Source organism: Musca vetustissima, unplaced genomic scaffold, assembly GCF_032173495.1.
Source record: "Musca vetustissima isolate MV318-11 ecotype Yass unplaced genomic scaffold, APGP_CSIRO_Mvet_v1 utg8404, whole genome shotgun sequence".
In the NCBI taxonomy this organism is placed as follows: Eukaryota; Metazoa; Arthropoda; class Insecta; order Diptera; family Muscidae; genus Musca; species Musca vetustissima.
Window position 1 is genome coordinate 9,343 of NW_026878018.1, and position 25,191 is coordinate 34,533.

General features: G+C 34.0%; 1 protein-coding gene across 1 annotated transcript; it reads left to right on the forward strand.

The window, feature by feature from the left end:
* Positions 1 to 676: 676 nt before the first annotated feature.
* On the forward strand, positions 677 to 23,854 carry LOC133322806 (P protein). Its single transcript, XM_061531762.1, has 8 exons — positions 677 to 913; positions 17,708 to 17,865; positions 20,305 to 20,577; positions 20,684 to 21,142; positions 21,225 to 21,551; positions 22,780 to 23,275; positions 23,580 to 23,673; positions 23,769 to 23,854. Exons 1-8 carry the CDS (start codon positions 703 to 705, stop codon positions 23,851 to 23,853), a joined length of 2,103 nt encoding a protein of 700 aa, XP_061387746.1. The 5' UTR covers positions 677 to 702; the 3' UTR covers position 23,854.
* The last annotated feature ends 1,337 nt before the right edge of the window (positions 23,855 to 25,191 follow it).

Below are 25,191 nucleotides of genomic sequence, written 5' to 3' on the forward strand. Positions count from 1 at the left end.
AAGGTAATCACCAGAAACCCAAACAATAACAACAAACTGTGAAAAAGGCGAACAAAACAAAAAACACCGAATAAAACCGCAATAAAAACAACTACGGCAATTGTTTGTAAACAGAGAGCTGAATAGAAAATGTTGTGACATTTATTCTCAACGGATAAATAATCCATTTTGAGAACAAGTGGGTGGGTGAAAGGCGACGCATAAACATTTCCAATGTTTTCAATTCCAATGGAGGAAATTTTCTTTTAAATAGCATAACACTGAGAACGGAAGAGAGAAAGGGAGAGAAAATACTAGCATAGCATTTGAGAAAATTTCTTCTATCCGATAGGTTCAGTGAGCAGAGTAACGTGTGGGTGCTTTTGTTGTATGTGTGTGTTTGTAAGGGTGGTGGAAATCCTATGGTGAATTGTTAAAACAAAAACACTGTTGAATATCCATGTGAAAACAGATTCCATGAAAATAGCTCACCTAATGTTTCAGTCGCTTTGTAGACGTTCGCAGATGAAAACGTTTTGAAAAATGAAAACGGTCGCTGGCTATTGATTGTTGTTGTAGTGATTATACAAACGTTTATATATTTTTAGTGTAAAAACATATTTTTATAGATATATATTTTTTAATTATTAAACATAATGTGTTTTTCAAATTAAGTGAGAGAGTGTTTTTTAAAGTGAGAAAAAAAGTAAATATCAAAACAAAATGGGTTTACACGAAAAGTTGCGTAAATTTAAACGTAGCAGTCCCAGCCCCAATGGCATTGAAATGCAAAGACGTCGTTCTAGCCAAAATCTGGTTGTACCACCGGGTCAAGTGACCGAACAATCGTTGCAGGTATGGCGTGCTCTGCCACCGCAAATTCGACATGATCCCAGTATGGTTTCCTTTCAAATGGAAAACGAACGGCTACGAGGTGAGTATCAACTGCCATGATACGCCGCAATAATGTTTGTGGTGGTTGGCATTAATAGGGGAAACGGCCTCAAACGTGACCACCGCCAACAGCCTCAGCCATTTGTGGATATTATTAAAGAGGAACTCTGAATAATGAGATGGTTGTTATGTTTTTGTTTTTTTTTTGCAATGATATATTTGATTTGTGCTTGTGAGAGTGGTGGAGGGATAACTCTCACACAGAAGGATGCTCGTGATGTCGATGACACTTTTGTGGCTCAGTTAGAAGGATGTTGAAAGAAAAAAATAACAACAACACAGAACAAAACAAAAACATTGTTAATTGGAGCGGAAAATGCACATTGAAGGGTGGGGTTTTCAGTGTTTGTTGTTGGTGTGTATGAAGATGAATTCATTTAAGCGAACTTTAATAAAATGTTGAAATGGTTGATAATATTTTAGGTTTAAGTTGTATATAAGTAAATAAAAAACAGTAAGGCAAAGACCCTAATAAAACAAAACCGACTATGGGATACCCTTCATTACGACCATATAGTTATCAGATTGAACATATGGCAAGTAAAATAATATATAAGATGGAATGGAAACAATATCAAAAAATATGAATAGATTTGAAATGAACTTGAGATGTTAGATTCTGAATTATGTCTGGTAGGGAAATGTTAATAAAGGGATTTATATTTTTGAATTGGTTTAAAATCGGACCAACAATACACGTGAGAGCTGTATACTATATATTCATTTAGATTCAATTCGGTTGGAATTGCACAACTTCGTATGATTTTCTGTAAACAGAGATACAAACTCCGAGTCCGATTGAGTAATCGGTTCAGAATAAGATATAGCTCCCATATATAAATTCTCCCAATTTCCTGTTTCGAATTTAATGTTGATCAAATAGTTTTTTAAGGGGACCCCCCATTCTCGGTGTCAAAAAATTTTATTTATTTTTTTCGAATCTATACTAATTCAAGAATGTCCCTACAAAATTTCAAGTGAAAATCTCAAGAACTCTTGAAGATATAGTCGATTTATTGTGTCAGCATCAAGTGACGGCAAGAGTGATTCTCAAACTTTAAACGCATTTTTCTCGAATCAAGATGGCGGGCACAATAACTCAAAAACTAATAACCCAATCGATTTCAAATTTTGGGACGTTTCTCTGTGAGTGCATTGCTATCGTATGAACTAGGATAAAGCCAATCGGTGAAGATCTTCCTTATTTTTTAACTTGGTTATTGGTCAAAAATAGGCGATTTTCCAAAAAAAAGTTCCGCCATTTTGTTAATTGTTGTGCGAAGTCAATAATCCTAGTTCATACCAGAGCCAGACATGTACTCTTTCTAACACAGTTGGAATTTTCGGATTCCGATGTTCCAGTGAAGAGTTATCATGCCCGCCATCAAAAATAAGGACTTTTTTTGATCACAAAAAACAACAACAAAACCACCACAAAAATTTTTTGTAAATTATTTTTCTTCCTTTTTAAATCTTCAAATATATATGTGCAATGTTAGCCCATTTAAAATCTTGAAATACAAGTTTATAAAATATTGACCCTTTGTAAGGGAGGTACCAGAAGGAAAAGACCAATGGGCCCCAACTGCGGACTTAATCTACGCTTGATAAAGATAATATATTATACTGAGGGTATAATAAGAATATTAGGTTGGAGAAAAAGAAACCCATTATTTCTATATATGAACTATAGGACTTTATTTAACATGCTTCGGAATGTCCGATTTGGGCCAAATGTGCACCGTTTTATTGTATGATTTGTTGTCATTTTAAAGGTAATTTCATAATGCCAATAATCCTAGTTCATACGAGAGCCAGACATGTACTCTTTCTAACACCGTTGGAATTTTCGGATTCCGATGTTCCAGTGAGGAGTTATCATGCTCGCCATCAAAAATAAGGACTTTTCTTTAATTACAAAAAAAAAAAAAAAAAAAAACAAAACAATAACAAACATTTTTTGTAAATTATTTTTCTTCTCTTTTAAATCTTCAAATATATATGTTCAAAGTTACAAACCTCAACAAGCATTGGTATTGATTTATCAGCCCATTGAAAATCTTGAAAAATTAAAACCGAGAATGGGTGGGGTTCCCTTAAGACATTTTGCAATGCTAGAAAAATATGATAATTGCTTGGTGCCAACCCCGGACTGTATGGCAGATGCATTAAAACTTCCCAACCAATCTCCCGTCTGGCGAGTCACTGTAGATGTGTGTGTCCTAGCGTTGTCCTGGTCGAACACGACACAGTTAAACAGTTGTATGGTCGATTTGTCGCTCCTGGGTGATTTTACGACTGCTAACATGACGGTCAACATCGATCATTTTACATAATTGGCTGTTACAGTATCGGAACAGCTTGACTTGCACTTTCGCCTTTGTCAAAGAAAAAACTGAAAAATATACCGAATTTTCTCTTTGTTCACTTACATTTTTAACATCTTGTAACTAACTAACTAACAGCAAAGTGTTTTTTACTGCCAAATAGAATAAATCTGCAATTGTTGGTCGATACTTTACGAGAAATCTATCAGTACAGCCATCTGCCGAGAAAATAATGGATTTATTTTTCCCCAACCTAATTAGGAGCCTTTTTTGGGTAAATTGATAATTCACTGAAAACAACACAACACATGCACGTACGTCAAACTGAACTGAGTACATTTTTGTTTACAAAATCGCTAAATTAATATTTCATCTTTTAGTAGGGGTATATACAGTTCCAATTTCTAGTACATAAAATTGTAGATTGACTATCGCAAAATCAGCTGTTTTATATTATACGAGTAAATGATCGATAAATGTTAATGCACATTCTTCATAACTTATTCAGTTGACGTCAATGTGGTTAGCCCTCAATAAAACTATAAATTCCATTGCCTTCATAATACAGACATTCACATTTATTAACCATTATATTGAAACATATTTTTGCAGTTAGACTGAATTCAGACTGATAAACAATTCACAAATAATAATTTTTTAATTACCCCTTCACTCTCTACTACAAGGAAATATACCATCTAGCAATACTCACTATGGTCATAGACGACCATTTCCCCCCTTTTCTCTTCGAAACAATATTGCTGTGATTTTTTGCCAAAATAAATTTCAAAATCAAAACACATGTGACGAATGGCCTAAACAAAAACAAGCGAGAGAGATACATAGATAGGAAAAAAGAACATCATCCATGAATATTGTGGAATATCAATACAAAATATTCAAACACACATTTATTCATACATACATATATGTTTGTATGTATATTTGTCTCTATTTACATCACAGCACACAAAAAAAAAACATACGTATGGATTCATTCAACATGTGGCCGCATTGACTTTTTATCCCACGAATTTGTATGCACATATTCATGTACATAGATCCATACATATGAATGTGAATAGAAATAGGAAATTGTAACACACCATGTGTAAGGATTGTTGTTGGAATCTTTCAGGGAATTTCTAGTAAGGATGCCGGCCCTCTGTGTGTGTCATAGTCCTACGCGCGCGAATTCATCTTCATTTTGGACCGTACGTGTCAAGAAAACAGAATAGCGAAGTACCGCCCCATTCAATTTGTATGGTGATATTATTATGTCATGTATTCCAAATCATGGCTTAACTAAGTCCAAAGTAACCTTACCCTTTTCATATTTAGTACGTGATTAAAATATTATTATTTTCTCTATTCCCTTTTGTGGTGGCTTTTCTTTTTTTGCAAAAATTTAGGTCGGCTTTAAAGTATAATCTGAAAAAAGCAAGATGTTATATAACTGAAGGCACACACGAACAATTTTTTTATCCCAATCACATGTTTGTATAAGTTAAGTTCGGCCTGGAATATTCGGCTGAAAGTGGCGCTTGGACTATCAAAATGCACAAAATTGTAGTGGGTCGTTTTGCATCAACCAAAATTTAAATGGCAAACAGATTCAAAGTGTAGAATAAAAAAAATTTAAAGTTTTAGTTTTAAAAATAAAATATTTGTAATACTGTCAATATACATTATGTGGTGTCCGACAAATATTTCGAGGTGTTACAAAAAGAATAATAAAGCTAGAACAAGATCTATATTATCTGCACGAGTAATTCGAATACAATTACAATATCAATCGCAATAGAATGGAGACGATATTATGTTTGTTATTCCTATATATGGAAAATATTGGAAATTGTTAATATTCCATTTTCAAAAATATGTTTTTTTTATTTTTGTGCTACATCAATGATTTTTGGTATATAAAAGCGTAAAATAGGAATGTGGAGATTTTATAATAATCTCGAAAATATGAACATTTTCGCAAGATATGAAAAAATAATACAAATTTAGAGGATTACATTATAATTTTAATTATATTTAAGGCATATATCCACTTAAAAATAATTTAAAATGATCTAAACACCACGCTAAATAAAACAATATTATAATCACAAAAATCGGTCTAGCGTTTTGTAAATTACAGCAAAAAAAAGATATTGAGGAATATTATTTGTTTTTTGTTTTTTTTTGGTTTGAAGAAATATTGGCATCGTATTTATTTTTATGCCCTTCACCACACTGTGGTACAAGGTATTATGTCTTTGTGCATATGTTTGTAACCGGCAAAAGGAATCGTGATAGACCCATGAAACATGCTTGTAATGCATACAATCACTTTCTGAGTCGATTTTTGTGAATAAAGTACAGGTTGCATTTATGATCCGATTTGGATAAAATTGGAGGAAATCGGTTTAGATCCCATATATAGTTTCGCCCGAGTGATGCGTCAAATTCCCTATAATTGTCCGATTGGGACAAAATTCTACACAGAGTACTGAATTAGGTTCAGATTGATGTCTGCGAAGTTGTATTAAAATCGGTTCAGATTTAGATATAGGTTCCATGTATAGTTTCGTCCGATTTTATGTGAATGATGCACAAAACTGCAAAACCAAGTCTGCCCGTTTGACATGCAATTTTCCATTGATTTCAGAATGGTATGTATATGGCGTTTTTTTCAATAAAATATTTATCTAGGTAACATATTTCATTTCGCCCGATTCCATCTCAATGGTCCTCCAAAGATTCTATCTACAGGATATTGTAGATATTAATATATCTTGTATGTACCCAAAGTGGCGAAAGGTATCATATAGTCGGCCCCGTCCGACTTTTAAACTTTCCTTACTGGTTTACAGTAAAATAGACACAGCATTCACGTAAATTTGGAGGTCAATATCATAAAAAAATTGCAATGACAGATTAATAAATCCAAAGCTATTCAGTTTTTCACATATACTTTAACAATTCCCGAGCTATAAATGGGCGAACCTCTGCTTCAGCTACGTTAAAAAAATATATGAAAATATATAGATGAACCTGCAACGTGAAAATTTTCAAGTGAAAATCTCAACAACTCTTTAAGATATAGCCGATTAAGTGTGTCAATATCAAGCGACGACAGAGTGCTTCTCCCAAGCGTTTTCTCGGTGTCTTACGATTGGCAGGCACGATAACTCAAAAACAATTAAACCAATTGGTTCCAAATTCTAACACGTTATTCTGGATCAACATAGCTATCATTTGTAGCTTATTTATAGTTTTACACCGAATGTTTAAATGTATTTTTTTGTCAAAAAACTCGTTTAATAGTATTGGCACATTTTTTGGCATATTTAGATCCCAGGGGCTTTTTCAATATAAGTCCATGTTTTTAGATACAATACGATATGTATATGAAGCTACATGTGTTTAAGCCAACGTCACTTTCAAACATAATTGGATGTAGTGTTCACTTCTAGTTCCCAATTGAAGGGTCGTATTCGAGGTTATTTAGTCTGAAAGGTTATAGTTTTTGTGTTGTGGAGATAATAAAAAGTTTCCACTAAATCGTAAAGCATTTTAATTTAAATGTTCAATAGGTAGATTGATGAAAATCAATTTATATGTGTTTTTGTTCCCATGTTTTATATTGTTGACATATTATATTTCCAAATCGCTGCAACAGATATTTTGTTTCTTTGAGTTTAAATATTGTTAATTTCAACATATCTAAAATCTTCTTCTAAGAATGCACTCGAAATATCTTTTGGTACAACTTGATTCGAATTCTCAGCAAAAAAATCTGAAGTTTCTTGCAGCATAATAACTTAAACGTTATTTAGATTTCTATTGAGTTAATACTTACGGTATCAAATGATCGGCCTCGTTCGTTTACAGCTTTTTTGAGTGTTTTCTATAAAAACTTCCCGATTTGTGTTTCACTGTCTCTAATTTATATTATTTGTATATCATATTTAGTTTCAATTCAAGCATAAGTAATTTGTGTAACCGTTGAATTTTGGACATGCGGACAAAGTAAGGATCAATATAGAATGTGTAGTCAGAAAACCTATACATTCTTATTGAATTAGGCGTTTGTACAATATTTACATTACATAACATTTAAATTCATCTTAATTTTTTATTTGTTTTTGTTCAAGCCTTATAATTGTTCTTCTAACCATAAAAAAAAGTTATTTGAAATTTAAACATTTTCTGAGTATAAAGTTCTGTGAACATTACACTAACACATACATATTATAAAAATGTCTTAAAAGTATGTAGACGGGGAAGTGAAGTTTTGTTTAAACTTCTTTTGAAATGTTTATGTTTCATATGTAAATAAACATGTATATGCTTGATGTAGATACGAGGGTTGTTATTTAAATTAGGGCTGCTGGCAATGCTAGTGGCGCCAAATACAAACTTGAATGTATATTGAAAAGTTTAATATGAATTAGCATAATGTTAAATTCACATAGAACTTTTTACGTTTTTTAAATATTTTTCAAGATTTTATCGATAGCAATACAACATTTAATAATAGATATAATCAAACAGGAACAGGAGTGTTTTAGTAATCAATTTGAAAGTATTTTGTTTGTGATACAGGGTATTGTGTCTTTTGTATATATGTATGTTACATGCAGAAGGAAACAAGATAGACCCATACCTTATTCCTTATTTTTGATGGCGCGCATGATAACTCCTTACTGGAACATCGGAATCCGAAAATTCCAACGGTGTTAGAAAGAGTAGATGTCTGGCTGTCGAATGAACTAGTATTATTGACTTCGCACTACAATTAACAAAATGGCGGAACTTTGATTTTTTTTTTTTTTGGAAAATCGTCTATTTCTGCAACCTATACTAAATTTTTCATTTGTTCAGATATAGGGTTCCTTCTTACAATGGGACAAAATTACCCAAACTCGGGAGAAAATATATATAGAAGCTCTATCCGATTTCAAAACATTCCACATTTCAAAACTTTAGTACGTTGTGCTTTGGTACACCATTTATATTAAATCGAACGAAAATGTATATAGGAGCTATATGTAAATCCAAACCGATTTTCACGAAACTTAACGTGCACTATTCAAGACTTAATTAAGTACGATATGCCAAATTTCGTGCAAATCGAAAGATATATCGGGACTTTGGTACACCATTTACCATAAATCGGACGAAAATATATATGGGAGCTATATCTAAATCTGAACGGATTTTCAGGAAACTTAATACACATCATTCTAGACCTAATTCATTACGCTGTGCCAAATTTCGGGCAAATCAAAAGATATATAGGGACTTTGGTACACCATTTACCTTAAATCGGACCAAGATATATGGGAGCTATATCTAAATCTGAACCGATTTTCAGGAAACATAACACACATCGTTCTATACCCTATTCATTACGCTGTGTCAAGTTTCGTGCAAATCGAAAGATATATAGGTACTTTGGTACACCATTTACCTTAAATCGGACGAAAATATATATGGGAGCTATATCAAAATCTGAACCGATTTTTCCCAATTTCAATAGGGTTCGTCCTTGGGTCAATTAAGTGGCCTGTGCCAAATTTCATCCAAATCGGATCATGAATGCGACCTGTACTTTGTTAACAAGAATTCATGGACGGACGGACGGACAGACGGACATGCATAAATCGACTCAGAAAGTGATTCTATGCATATTCTCAAAAGGAAGCCTGGGTCTATCTCGATTATTTTTGCCTGTTACAAACATATGCACAAATACATAATGCCCTGTACCACAGTGTGGTGAAGGGTATAAATATAAGGAAGAACTTCACAGATTGGCTTTATCCTAGTTCATACCTATACTCCCAGAGAAACGTGTCGAAATTTGGGTTATTAATCTTTAAGTTATCGTGCCCGCCATTCGTAAAACAACGCTTCGAGAATAATGCGTTTAAAGTTTGATATCTATGCAGCAATTGGAGTTAATCGGAATTATATCGAAATCGAAATATATATAAAAGTGAAAATCTCAACAACTCTTGAAGATATAGCCGATTTATTGTGTCAGCAGTGTATTTGCGAATGGCGGACAAAAAAAAATAATAATAATAATCCGTTCTCAAAAACTTATAATCCGATCGATTCCAAATTTTGGGACATGTATAGCTATCGTATGATCCAATCCGTCAAGTTTTTCTTTATTTTTTTTTTTGATTTTTGAGCGAAGTCAATAATTCTCGTTTATACGAGAATTTTCGGATTCCGACATTCCGATGGTTCCCTTAAAGTCTAGAATGACTTTGGTCCAATTTGCTTTAAATCGGTTCAAATTTAAATATAGCTTCAATTTAATTTCGAGCTATGGTATATAAACACTCTGTGATTTTCCCCTCCTGTTAACCTGTCCTATTACACGGTCTGTTCTAGTTGAGTCCTTTCGTGATATTGTGGAAATGACGGGCAAAGCTGTTGTTGTGATGTGATGCTTCCGGAATCGATGGTGATGATCAGCAACTGAGTAGCATTCACGAATTCTAGGTAGTAACAATGCCTTAAGTGTCTTAGGTACTGGCGACAAAAGTGAGATCGACCTGTATGATTCGCAAGGGCATCTGTAGCGTGACTATCCTGTCATTTTCCAGGTATCGGGTGGCTAACGGTAAGTTGAGGACTTTAGTTAGGTATCCTACTCCTGACCCACCAAGCTGTTTCGACATAGCTTCTGATGGGACTTCCAACATTCTCCAATGTAAAGACCTTTGGTTACACTTCCTACCTGGGTTCGAGAGCGACTCAACCGTTGCCCAAAATTTACTGATTCCGGTAATGATGTTAAAAAACTTCAGATGTTCTAGCCACTTTTCCCGCCTGTTTACTTCCATCGTAGGGAGGTGATCTGAAACCTTATCCTGGTGGGTATGTCATCGCAAAAAAATATTTCAGAAATGTTTCGGTGTATGTTAAACGTTCCTATCAAGCTGAAACACCTATATATTTTCTTCAGCGAAGAGAATCATAGCATTTTAAACACGTTTGTATTAACAATGCGATCAATTACTTCACAAAGCTCGTGTATATTCAACTGCATAAAAAGAAACATGTAGACCAGCTACCATAGCTCGTCCACGCTTTGAAATTGGTATTTGACAATTTGTTAATCAGTACGAAATGATGTTTTTCTGACATAATTGCATAAAACTGACTAATAAGTCGAGAAATCACTAATTTATTTATGGAATATTTTTTCGAAATGATACTGTTTTATTGGTGTACAATATTTTAGTTATTTATATGTTTAGTTTGATTATATATATATATATATGTATATATATAGTTTTGGATGTAAGTCAAAATAGAAAACAGACACATCTTATTGTAATAAAATTCTTTTAAAAAATATCTGTAAGAACCAAAATAGGCGCAAAACCAAAACATAGTAATTATACATACAGTATTATTTATTTAAAAACGTTTTACTTCATTTATTATCTTTGCAATATCAATTGCTTTAGTTTTGGCCACAAGTGTACATTAATGAAATCTGCATAATACGTGTAAAATTGTATGTCACTGTGTGTCACCGTTTACAAATGACATGATGTAATATTAAATTTAGTAATACAACAGTTTTTGATATTAATCTTACATTCAACCAAATTGGCTGTAATTTTGAAATATTCAATCCGACATTTTGGATCCATTTCATTTCATTTTTGGCCCACAGTACGGCCACTGATTATTTAAGATTCTTGTTCGACTGAAACAGATTCATATAATAAAACTAAACAATAAATATATTGTTGGCTAATAGTGATTACACAATAACCTTAATAACAGTGTATTACTAGGTACATATACCCTGTACAATAATCAAACTAAACAGTGCATATTAACATAAACACATTAATCAAAGTACTCTCATTTTTTGTCCCAAATAACCAATATTAGAAAAATATTTGCACACTTAAAATTTATAAAACACACTTTTTAGAAGCCAATATCAAGACAAAAATGACTAGTAGTGACAGTCATCATAAGACCATTTTATACCGCTTATACTCATTTTTCTAGTCTGGTTAAAATTTGTGTGTGTGCAATATTATTTCTAACATCGGATAAGTCATAATAACAAATAACCAATACTGTGTGTAAACATGGACTAATCTAAAAAACCCTTAAGCCATTTCAATTATTTACTTAGCCAACCCAGAAATAGTGAAGGTCTTAGCCTCCGCCAGTGTGTGAGTGTACATGTACGATTGTGTTAATAAATGTCAACTAAACTATCAAAATGACATATACCGTTAACCTTCATACATTGCAGAATTAGGTGTTAATGGCTTTGCCAGACATTGGGTCAAATATTGATTTTCAAGGTGTTCGGTTTTTTCTCTCATCACAAAAAAGTGTAATTACAAGAGACTGTCACTATCAGTCATCCTTTTGTCTAGTCATATTGGCTTCCTGGAAAAGTAACACAGGGCGGGGCAGACACACTTAAGAGAAAGGTTATAAATGTTAATGTGTGCATAATATTTTTCTAATATTGGTGTTTTGGGACGTATAGGAAAAATGGAGACAAATTTTAATGGACAGAAATGAATATTTGTCTTTTATGAACGCCATTTTTTTCTTTAGTGTGTTAATGTTAATATGCAATGAGAGTACATTAATCAAATGTTTGATTTGATTAATGTACAGGGTATATGTTCCTAGTAATACACTGTAATTAAGATTATTGTGTAATAACAATCAACCAATAAATAGTTTTTAGTTTTATTATATGAAAGAGTTTCCGCTGAACAAGAACCTTAAATATTCATACATATTTAGAAAATTAAAGGAAATGGACCCAAAATGTCGGATTGAATATTTCGGCAGTATGTATGATCAAGAAGTCTTATGTTATACGGCCAAAACTATATGGACAAAACTAAAGCAACTCTACTATACACCCATATGAGGTAGGAAATTTTAGTTATTTTTACCGTTATAATTATTATGTTTTGGGTTTGCACCTATTTTGGTTCTTACAGATATTTTTAAAAGGATTTTATTACAATAAGATGTGTCTGATTTCAATTTTGACTTACTTCTAATATATATATATATATATATATAACTAAAATGTTGTACACCAATAAAACAACTATTTACCACTGATTGTCAAAATAATTTATCACAGAGTATTATTTCGGAAAAATATTCCATAAATAAATCAGAGATTTCTCGAGTTATAAGTCAGTTTTATGCAATTATATCAGTAGTGACAGTTCATCACGGAGGAAGGCCCCGAAAAACATCATTTCGGGCTGATTAACAAATTGTCAAGCAGTAAAAGCGTGGACATGTAGCTGGTTTACATGTTTCATTTTATGGATTTCAATCTATTTACGAAATTTATGAAGTAATAAATCTATTGTTAATACAAATGTGTTGAAAATGCTATGATTCTCTTCGCTGAAGAAAATATATCGTGTTTCAGCTTGATAAGAACGTCCATCATACATCGAAACATGGTAAAGATTGGTTCCGGAAGTTAAAATTCAGGGTTTTATAATATCACAATTATCAGATTGTTACCCTATAAAAAATCTTTGGAGTATTTTAGATAGAAAAATCAAAAGAGATTCACAAACTAACAAATGTAATTTTTTCCCAAATGTTCACGATATATTCAAGGATAAAATAGAACGTATTATTAAATAATAACAAGTCAAAAAGCTAAAGTTAAGTTCGGCCTGGGCGAATATTTATACCCTCAGCCGTATGGCTAACGAGGGTGTACACTCTTTGATACAGTGAAAACGTGCTTCATCGAAATATTTGTTCTAGACCCCATGTTTTATTGGACCAAATCCGTTTCAGAAAATGTTGTTTTCATCCAAACTTTGCCTATCTTATTATTTCTTCTAAACTTAGTTCAAGTTCGAAGATGGTGAATATCGGCCCACTCCTAGACCTAGGTCTAAATCCGAGCTATAGTTCATAATAGTTCATTATCGAACCTAACGTTCTAGTTTTTTTTATCTCGATATCCTCCGCAGGTGAAATGATTACCAAAGAGTCTTAGAACCAAACCCAAAACGCGAAACAAATCAGATAACTATTTTAATATAAAAAATGGGGTAATATGGGAACTACGCCAAAAAGAGGGCGAATATTATTAATTTTTGGTAGGGAGATTTATTACCATATACGCCTATAAGATACCAAATTACAGCGAATTCGGTTGAAAAACGCGCTGGGGGCTACCCGAAAAAATTGACCTATATTCATAATTTTTTGTGGATACTTTTAGTACCAATAAGAATCCAATGTACCAAATTTTAGCGAATTCGGCTGAAAACGCGCTCAAGAACCCCAAAATACCGAAAATTGGGGAGTACCCTTATATGGGAGCTATGCCTAAACGTGGACCGATATATCCCATCTTCGAACTTAACCTGCCTGCAGACAAAAGACAAACCTATGCAGAATGTCAGCATCCTATCTCAATTCCTTCGGAAAATAGCGTGATTACAACAGACGGACGGACATGGCTAGATCATCTTAGAATTTTACCCTGATCAAGAATATATATACTTTATAGGGTCGGAAATTAATATTTCGATGAGTTACAAACGGAATGACAAAATTAATATACCCTCCATACTATGGTGGAGGGTATAAAAAATAATGGTTATGCTGTCGATTACTAGAAAAATGTAGAAAATAACCGTCTGGTGCTAGGGTATTTCAATATACATCGTGAATTATGGCATTCCGTCTAGAGGGGTACGTTTTGAGGACATAACCACCAGGATAAGGTTTCAGATCACCTCCCTACGATGGAAGTGAACAGGTTAGTCGGCGAGCACAAGCGGAAAAAGTGGCTAGAAAATCTGATGTTTTGTGACATCATTACAGGGGTATGTTGTGGGGTCGCTCTCGAACCCAGGAAGGAAGTACGATTAAAGGCCTTTACGTTGAAGAATGTTGCAAGTGTCATCAGAAGCGCAAAATCATCCAAGGCACTTGGTACAGATGGAATCTCCATGGTGCTGTTGAAACAGCTTGATGAGTCAGTAGTAGAGTACCTGACTAAAGTTCTAAGCTTATCGTTAGCAACACTAATAGTTACCGATGCCTGGGAAATGGCAGGGCGGTCCCGCTAGAGATGCCTGTCAACGGTGAACCAAACAGGCCGATAAGACACTTGAGGCATTGCTACTACTTAGCATTCGTGAATGTTACACAGTAGGTAATCATAAACATGGATTTCGGAAGCAGCACAGCACAACAACAACTTTGTCCGTCATTTCCACACATATAACGAAAGGACTCAACTAGAACAGGCCGTGTAATAGGACTGTTAAACAGGGAGTTCCCCAAGGACGGAACCTTCCTGAAATTTCACGCCCACCGCATGATAACGTATGTGAATGATTGTACGGTTATGACATCAGGACCAAAATTGATGGCATTTAATTTTTTTTCCGGGCCAGGAATGTGGAAATATCCACCACTAAGTCAGCGGCCACACTGTTTAACATATGGACAACGGAGATGCGGCTACCTTTGAATGTAGGCATACCACCTAGGCATACTAGGAAGGATCTTCATGGAGCCTCTATATCAACAGGGCGGTTAGGAAATAATTCAAGAATATAGAGTGAATACAATCCTCGGAGATAACCCGCCTTGGTATTGGCACAACTGAGATCTGTATGGTGTAGCCGCCTCAAGTTGTATTGGGCACGTATTGATGGCATCGTGAACAAAATCTGCCCGGCATGTGGTAATGTACCACATGACACCTTACATCTCTTCAAGTGCCCAATCAAATCCAATCATCTAACCCATCTTCACTTTGTACACAACTGATACAGGTCACAGACTTTTTAAAGTTGGAGTTAGAATCAGAAAGAGATTAGGGGAACCCCCATTCTCGATTTTTTATTTTTATGATTTTAAATGGGCTGGTAAATGAATACCAATGCTTGTTAAGGTTTGTAAATTTGCACATATATATTTGAAGATTTAAAAAGGAAGAAAAATAATTTACAAAAATTTTTTGTTGTTGTTTTTTATGATCAAAGAAAAGTCCTTATTTTTGATGGCGGGCATAATAACTCCTCAATGGAACATCGGAATCCGAAAATGTCAACGGTGTAAGAAAGAGTACATGTCTGGCTCTCGTATGAACTAGGATTATTGCACAACAATTAACAAAATGACGGAACTTTGAAATTTTTTTTTGGAAAAATCGCCTATTTTTGACCACAAACTAATTTAAAAAATAAGGAAGATCTTCACCAATTGGCTTTATCCTAGTTCATACGAGAGCTATACACTCCCAGAGAAACGTGTCAAAATTTGGAACCGATTGGATTATTAGTTTATGAGTTATCGTGCCCGCCATTCGTAAAACACTGCTTCGAGAAAAATGCGTTTAAAGTTTGAGAATCACTCTTGCCGTCACTTCATGCTGACACAATAAATCGGCTATATCTTCAAGAGTTCTTGAGAACTCTTGAAATTTTGTAGGAACATTTTAGAATCAGAGTAGATTCGAATTAAATAAAAAATTGACACCGAGAAAATACAAAACAGTATAATACCAGACGCAGGCAGACATGCTCATATCGACTTTGAATTTTAGACTGATATCTTTGCTAGTTGCAAGCCATTTTCGATTTTGATAGAATATATCTCTACTATCGAACTATCGAACACACAAGAATTACATCGTAATTGTTGTATATGGTGACGTATTCTCTCGCCAAATTAATAAGATCGTATTTTTAAGAATGCATCGAACATCGTTCCATTGTTTGGTGCCATAAATAGATAATTGCGGTAGATGTTTCACTAAAATCACTTTAAGATAATCGGTGATGTGGCGGTTGTAAATTGTTACCGACAGTTGTCGATTGTTAAAATTCGCATTTTAAATGAAGTCTGTTTTTATTTAGCTGTAATACAAAATTCAATACCTCCAAATCCTCAGCTGTTTCTATTAATTGAAAGATTGCATTTAATGAATGTTGATGTTTTTTCTCTAAAAAAAAACAGATTTAATTTATGGCCGTTTTTTGTGTTGAACGATTTTCTATGAAAAAGTCATGAAAATGTAAATTACAAAAACAAAACAGTGAAACAATAACAATGTAACGGGAATAGTTTAACAGAAAAATATTTTCCCATATATTATTGATGGTGCATGGCGGATTTTTGCTATGTTAAAAAAGAAACAAGGGGGGAGACACCACCAACCGCCGAGGAAATAATTCAATTATTTATGAGCTGGAAATTACACTAAAGGTCATAAATTTTGTTAGATTATCTAGACTTGTCACTTTTGGTCAGGGTTTTTATTGAAGTTAATCTCGAAAAAATCGGATTTTATTATTCTGTAGTTATATTCTACGCTAGTGTAACAAATTGATGGCCTATAAAAGTGTATCGGGTTATAATAATCAATATTGATTTAAAGGGAACATGTTCCTCTATCTACATTAATGAAATATATGATCGATGGCTTTGATATATCGATATTGTTCTGAAAAATATTTCTTACCCTCAAAGAACTCCTATGTAAAACTACAGGAACCCGAAGCAATAATGAAAATTCGACAAAATACAGGACGTTTCAAGGGTCACGAACATGATTGCAGAAATTTTTGATATAAGTCCATGTTTAGAAATAGCCCCCCCATATAAAGAAGCTCGCGATCCATTCTCGGTACTTTAAAGGTTTTAGCTGTCGGTAATTTGGAAAGAATAACTAATTAAATTCCTGAAATTTTGTCAATATGGGTTTATGTTTTTACGTAGTTCCCATGCAAAGGCACTGCATAATTTTCGGTACGTTGAAGTTCTAGCCCAGTTTTCCAACCTGATTTTAATTTGGTACTTCATTTTCCCAAATAAATTACCCCTCCAGAAGACAATTTATTAATTTTATAATTAAATATTTGTGTTTTGTTTCCTTTCATTTCTAGGCAGCTCTGTTCCCACCGATGAAGGCTCCAATGATATTGAATCCAGTCCGGATGATGATCGCAGTTTTGCCTGCTCCGATTTTATTCACATGAAAAAGACACACGATCCAGATCGAAAAAGGTTTGATAGCAACCAACAAAATTTATTTCCATTGGTATATTATTTGTTTTTGTCCTACCAACAGCACCGATGATGAAGGCCACTCCGATCATGATTATCAAAAAAATCCAACAATACAATGTATGGACAAAGTTGAGGCAAAAGAAAGAATAATGGCAAGGCGTTATCGCATTAAGATGATTAAACGCGTTGGTCTAATGATTTTCTGGTTATTTTCGGCCATCGTGTTTATGGTTTTTGAGGAGAAACATTTGCTGGAGAAGACATTGGAAGTGCCAGCTTATAGAGAGAAGAGTAAGTTTTAAGAAATTTAGTGGTTTTGTTGAAATTGTAGAGTTTTACAAATATGTGTAATTTTATTATTGCAGATTTTTTGCTACTTAACAAACCCACCGGTGATTTTAAACTCACAATTGCAGGACATTTCAATGAATCCATTTACAATTCAAATGAAACGGAAAATATTTTAACAATCCAACCTCAAATATCGTATTTCAATAGTGAAACGAACTTAAGCGATTTTAAGGTAAGACAAATGTAGGACATTATACTAATTTTGAATCTTTCAAAATTGTTATCCAAAACAAACATACCTACAAAATAAAAACTGAGATTTTAGAAAAAATATATATAAAAATTATATAGCCGTATAAAGTAGTTTGACTTATAGTTTTTAAAGAGATTACAAATCCTCTTGGCATAAAATTTTCAATTTACACCATTTTGCACCTGAAAACTGAAAACCTGAACTATATTAAAATCGAATATTTTTCGTAATTGTAAAGAACATATTGGATCACACTTTAGAATTTAAAATTATTAAAAAATATTTGTTATTATGATATTTTTCTCGATGCCGTCCTTACGAACAAAAAATTGTAAGGTTTTCCTATAGTCATGCTAATAAAATGGATAACAAATTCCCAAAGTTGACCAGTTCCCAGATTCTCATTAATGTGAACCACAAAAAATCGATTAGATATATAATATTTGTTTATTTAAAATGGGACATGATGACAATTGGAAAGAAGTGCCGACTATTGGCTAAAAGACTATGGTGAAACGTTAAGGGGACCCCCCATTCTCGGGGTCAACATTTTTTTTGATTTAATTAAAATGTAGACTAATTCAAGAATGTCCCTAAAAAATTTCAAGTGAAAATCTCAAGAACTCTTGGCGGGCATGATAACTCAAAAACTAATAACCCTATCGATTCCAAATTTTTACACGTTTCTCTGTGAGTGTATAGCTATCGTATGAACTAGGATAAAGCCAATCGGTGAAGATCTTCCTTATTTTTTAAAATTGGTTTTTGGTCAAAAATCGGTGATTTTCAAAAAATATTTTTTTTAAGGTTCCCCATTTTGTTAATTTTAGAGCGAAGTCAATAATCATAGTTCATACGAGAGCCAGACATGTACTCTTTCTAACACCGTTGGAATTTTATAATTCCGATGTTCCAGTGAGGAGTTATCATGCCCGCCATCAAAAATAAGGACTTTTCTTTAGATGGACCCATGTTTCCTTTTGAGAATATGCATAGAATCACTCTCTGAGTCCGTCCGTCCATGCATTTTTGTGAGCAAGGTACAGGTCGGAGTTATGATCCCAATTGGATGAAATTTGAAACAGGCCACTTATTTCGTCCAAGGACGAACCCTGTCGAAATTGGAGAATTTAGATATAGCTCCGACATATATTTCGTCTGATTTTATGTAAATGGTTCACCAAACTGTCAAGGTGGGTCCGATTGAGACAAAATTTTGCTCAAAGTGAAATCGGTTGTGATTCAGATATAGCTCCCATATACTTTTTTCAAATTTTATGTAAATGAGGCACCAAACTCCCAAAGATTGTCCGATTGAGACAACATTTTTTCAGAGCCATATGTGTGTAACATGCAAAAGGAATCGAGATAGATCAATGGTAATTTTTGGGAATATGCATAGAAACACTTCCCGAGTCCATTTAAGAGTGCCCTTCCGTATATATTTTCGTCCGATTTTAGGTAACTAGTGCACCAAAGATCCTATATATATATACCAAAGTCCCTATTTAGCGTAATGAATTGAGTCTAGAATGATGTGTGGTAAGTTTCTGGAAAATAGGTTCAGATTTCGATATAGTTCTAATATAAGAATGTGTATTCGTCCGATTTTACATAAATGGTGCACCAAACACCTAATGTTTGTCCGATTAACACGAAATTTTGCATAACGTATCCAATTGAGACGTTATTGCGTTTTGTTGGATGCAGCCATAGCTTGCATATGTATTTCGAACGGGTGCTTGATTGAAATTACATTTTTAACAGTACGGCGTACCGAATAGCGTGTATCAATTTTGCTATAAATCGCTTTCCATAAATTTGTGCCATGGTATGCAGACGACTCTATATCTGTCTGAATGAATTAAATTTATCATAGGTTGCAGATAGACATGAGCATGTTTCTTCGAGGGAACAGTGACATGTAATTGTAAGGATACATACATATGTTCAATATACCCAAAGTGGTGAAGGGTGTCATATAGTCGGCCCAGTCAGACTTTACTACTTTCCTTACTGGTTTTAAATTGATTTAGATATCATTTTTCCCATTTGTATCTAAAATTTGCACCAAATACCTTTCAATGTATCCAATTGCGCCTAGAATGATGCTTTGTTCACAGAGAATCAGATTTAAATATAGCTATTATGTATATTGTGCACTAAATAAGTAAATGTTGTCCGATTGAGATGAAATTTTGAACAACGCGCTGTGCTCCAAGGATATAAAGTTTTATTCAAATCGGTCTAGATTTATTCGTATAACTCTCATACATACTTTTCTTCGATTTCCTATCATTGTATTATTTTTTGTTTTTGGTATTCCTATAAAACAATATAAATTCCCTGTTGTAACCCAATACTTTTCTTTATACTATTGTATTTTATGTTGTTGTTGTTGCTTTGTTTTATTTGTAGGACATATTACACCCATGGTTTATACCATTAGTCAACGAAGACTTGTTCGATTATGCTCCTGTGGTTTCACGTAATTTAACCTTTAAATTACCTGATGATTTGCTAGACGAAATTGGAGAGGACGACACCCAAGTACGCCTGCAGATGACTAGCAATATTGAAAAGGATATAGCCATCAAAATGACATACAATCCTTTGATAATAAATGTAAAGACGGGAACATTGCTGGCAGCCGCCATTCTTTTGTTATTCTATTCGCTGCTGGTGTGGGAGGTAAGTAATGTCAGAAAGAAATGAATTTGCTCATGGTTAAGGACAATGAACGGAAAATTAAATTCTATGCTACTGTTTGTTGTTTTTTTCTTTTTATTTCCCATAGGTCTTTGAACGTACCTTTGTGGCCATTGTTTGTTCCACCTTATCCATTGCTGTGTTGGCCTGTTTCAATGACCGACCCAATATGGAAGAAGTTGTTAAATATATGGATATGGAGTTACTTACACTACTCTTCTGCATGATGATTTTAGTTGGTATCCTGACAGAGACAGGTGTATTCGATTATATTGCAGTGGTGGCATTTGAGATATCCCAAGGCAAAGTATGGCCCATGATTTACAGTCTGTGTCTAATGACTTGCTTTGTTTCGAGTTTTTTGGATAATATGACCACGGTGATTCTATTGACTCCCGTCGCCATACGTCTGTGTGAAGTAATGAGTTTGGATCCAGTGCCAGTGCTATTGGGTATTATTGTGCATGCAAATATTGGTGGTTCATTGACTCCCATTGGTGATCCCATTAGTATTATTATATGCTCTAATAATTTCATAGCATCAAATGTAAGATATCGCTGCAAACATAGGGGAATGGGGGTAAAACATATTATTATTTTTTCTTTTTATAATTTTTTTCATTTATTAGGGTGTAACATTTATGAAATTCGTTGAACACACCATACCCGGTGTCATCTTAACCGTCCTTCAAAGCTGCATTTATTTACGTTTGATATTCCGCAACATTGATTCGTTGCGTCTGAATGAACCGAAGGAAATTAAGGATTTACGTCGTGAAATTCGTGTTTGGCATAAGGCGGCGAAATCGATTTCTTCATTTTCAAAGGATGCCGATGTGGTGCGTGAAACATTGCTGAAGAAAGTTCGCATTTTGAAACATCAACTCAAACGGAAATTAGATGGTTTGGATACAACTGAAGCTTATGTCCATACATTAGAAGATTTGAAAATTAAGGTGAGTGTAAATTGTATAGAATATTTTCCGGACAATTTCTTAACACAGAGGACTTTTAACGATTACATGGGAAGTATTCTTGAAGGCGTATTTAAGACCGACTTTGTAAGGAGAAAACCTGACTCATATTGAAGACATAAATTCAATTTTTATAGGGACCGTTATTTCCCCATGTCCTATATGCTTATTTCTGTAAATTTACTGAAGGTGTTTTTACACATACATAGAAAGCCTGAGCCACATTTCAGATGCCAACTTTATTTGAATGACCTTCTGAAAGTTTTGTCTGAACAGAAGGACTTTGATGCATTTTTAACATATACGGCTCTTAGAGATTAAAGGAAACTTCAAAATATTCGTCGAAGTTCATTGACCGAATGAATTCCGATTTGAACCAAACTTTGCAAAACCTTTTACCTTTACCAATTCTTGACCAAGTTCGAACATGGGTCCCATTGGTCCACTCCTTCTTTTATTAAACATATACCTTATATAAAACGAATAATAAGACCTGTGTATAACTCCGAATATCTCCTCCGCATACCGTAGGGTGAGGGTATATATCTGTCGGCAACACTGACTGACACGTTTTTACTTGTTATAAGTATACGTTTTAATACGTGTCCTACGTCCGGATTTTTATTGGGTAAAAAACTACTTCGCATGTTATGTCCATGTTTTGACATAGCCTCCATATAAAGGTCCAGTAACATGTTAGCTACTCTCATGGTCCCAGGTCTATTTCCAACCAAAGTGGCTGTAATTTGGTATTCCGAGCTTTATGTGGGTACAAAATTTCTTTGCAGACAATTTTCAATGAAGGTTCATGTTTCGAAATAACCCTAATGTTTCAATCGATATGGATCAAAGGAGATAAAAAGACACTTGACAAAATGACGAATTCGAACATCGCAAAAACTGCACATAGAGATTAACCAGATAAATCGAAATTTAAAATTCACTGCCCTTAGTGAGGGTCTAGTACTATCTAATCCTCTTCTTTTCTATGGCTGAGGCTACAGGTTGAAATCCAACTCCCATCTCAATGCACGCAAAGTCTTGGCATGTATTCGATTCAAGTTTCCGGGATTGACACCAATAGGGCATCCTTCTTGAAAGGAAAATATTAATACAATTACACCATATCATGTCAGACCTTTAGAAAAAATCGATTGCTTGAATTTAATTACAGTAATTTCATTTAAAATTATTTCCCCTTATATTTCAGTATCCCATTAAAAATAAACTGTTGCTGGCTCAAGCATGCTGCGCCTTGGTATTTGTCATCATATGTTTCTTCATACAATCGGTACCACAATGGCGTACTCTACCCTTGGGATGGGTGGCACTATTGGGAGTAATTGCTCTGCTGATTATTCTAAATCGTGAGGATATGGAACATTTAATGCATCGCATCGAATGGACGACGTTACTATTCTTTGCCGCCATGTTTGTAATGATGGAATGTGTCGAACGTTTGGGTCTGTTCGCATGGATTGGTGAGGTTACCGAACATGTCATCTTGTATGTGGACAAAAAGAATCGTTTGGCCATGGCAATATTTATCATTTTATGGATGTCGGCATTGGCATCGGCAATTCTGGAGAGTATACCGGTAACGGCAATGATGGTTAAAGTTGTCGTATCATTGGTGGCTAAGGAAACATTGGGGTTGCCGTTGGAACCGTTGGTGTGGGCATTGGCCTTTGGTCCATGCTTGGGCGGTAAGTAAATTATACAAACTTATAATATTAATAGTTTTATGCCACACCATAATTGACCGTGGGATGATGGGTTATTTGTTATTTTGAATGCATATGACCTAAATGTTAATCGGAGAAACAATTTTTACAAGTGGACATCAATAGTCACCTACCCCAGTGTGTAGTCTCCACGTGTATACTTTTGTTTACCAAAAGAATGATGGATTCTTAGAAAATGTCCACATATTAGAAAGGAACACTTGTTTGCCTGTCCCACCTACTACACTCATCGGATTACTTAAATATTTCTTTAATTTCTTTTCAGGCAACGGCACTCTCTATGGAGCCTCAGCCAATGTATTGTCCGCTGGCATTGCCGAGCAACATGGCTATAAAATTTCATTTACCAGATATTTGAAGTAATTATTATTGATTTCCTCTTGATTGCAAACTTCCGATCAGTTTCATGGAAATTTTTGATTGATTTATTTTATTTTCATTTTTGTTTTTCTAGAATTGTCTTCCCCATGATGTTGGGTCAAATTTCAATTATCACCGGTTACTTATTTGTCTCGCATATCTTATTCGAGTGGCATTAAATGAGGACGACCCCATCCCGCCTCAAGACGTTTCCAGGAATTCAGCTGGCCTATGAATGTTTTTGTGTGATTTATGAAATACGAAGAAGTTGTAACTTTAAACAAATGACTTAATTTTTTTTTTATTGTAAATGTACTTACAAACGAAAGACAGAGAAGAGGGAAGAGATGAAGTGAAAGCAGAATCAAATGAATTTATTCGTATATGATGTTTATATTATTAAATGTGTTATTTATTACGATTAACTTTATTCTTATGTGTAATAAACGAATTTGAGAATTTAAAAAAAAATTGTTTTGGAATCAATTTACACTTTGAAATTAAAGAAAGTGAAGAGGTAAAAACATCGTAGAATTTCGCAGAACTTTTTATACCCTGATAAGGACATGCATATGGAAAATTGTTGCCGGAAGAAAACCAAATATCAAACTACAGACCCTCAGGTTGAAAAATTGAGCTAGGTGTACCTTTAACCTGATGACAATAAAAAATATCAAATTAAAGGCAAATCCAATTTAGTTTTGGTAGGAAAATGTTCTATTTACTGAGATTCCAAAGATTTCCTACCAATGAGAATTGAAAAATTCGATAGAAAAATGTTCCCAAAATCGTCAACATACCGAATATTGGGGATAAAGTTATATAAAGGCGTGAACCATTACCGTTATATGAAAACGTGGACCATTACCTATTTACAATACCTGTAGTATCCAGTATGGCTAGATTGTCCATTTTGACGCTTGTCCATTTTCAAGCTAAAATCAAATTTGCCAATTAAATACAGTAGTATACTGCAAAAAATATCCGACATTTCTTGCTCCTTTGACCCGCTAAATATTGACCGATCATCACAAAATCAGTCTTACCTATTCTATTGCCAGTCATAGAGAGACCAGACAATAATATCTTTGGGTTTCAATTTGATCCCTGAAATATTATCATTACCAAAAATTGGTTTCGTCGCTTGACAGAACCGAACTTACATGAACATTTCGTGGGTTCGTTTGATTTGTCCGATTGCGACGAAATTTTTTGTTGATTTAAATTGGTATCTATATTTAATTTAGTCCGATTCCATCTCAATGGCCTTTAAAAATGCTATGTCGTTTCTCTCAACAGGTACGTATAAGTACATCTGTATGTAGGAGAGGCTGGGGCACATTCGGCAATGTCGTTTTAATTGTATATAGGTATCGAATAACAAAATAAATAACTGTCGCAAAGTCTGAAATCTCTAGCTAATTAGCTTATTTAGACGCACGAATTCTTGTATTTTACAGTTTTTGTAATATTTCCATTCAATCTCGTAAGTATTTTGTGTATAAAACTTTTCAAAA

What these genes read in the sequence shown, in the direction of transcription:
- LOC133322806 (XM_061531762.1), top strand. Translation starts at nt 703, where the DNA reads ATGGGTTTACACGAAAAGTTGCGTAAATTTAAACGTAGCAGTCCCAGC. An exon ending in ATTCGCTGCTGGTGTGGGAG is followed by an intron (nt 20,578 to 20,683) that starts GTAAGTAATGTC and finishes TATTTCCCATAG; the next exon opens with GTCTTTGAACGTACCTTTGT. An exon ending in CTTTGGTCCATGCTTGGGCG is followed by an intron (nt 23,276 to 23,579) that starts GTAAGTAAATTA and finishes ATTTCTTTTCAG; the next exon opens with GCAACGGCACTCTCTATGGA.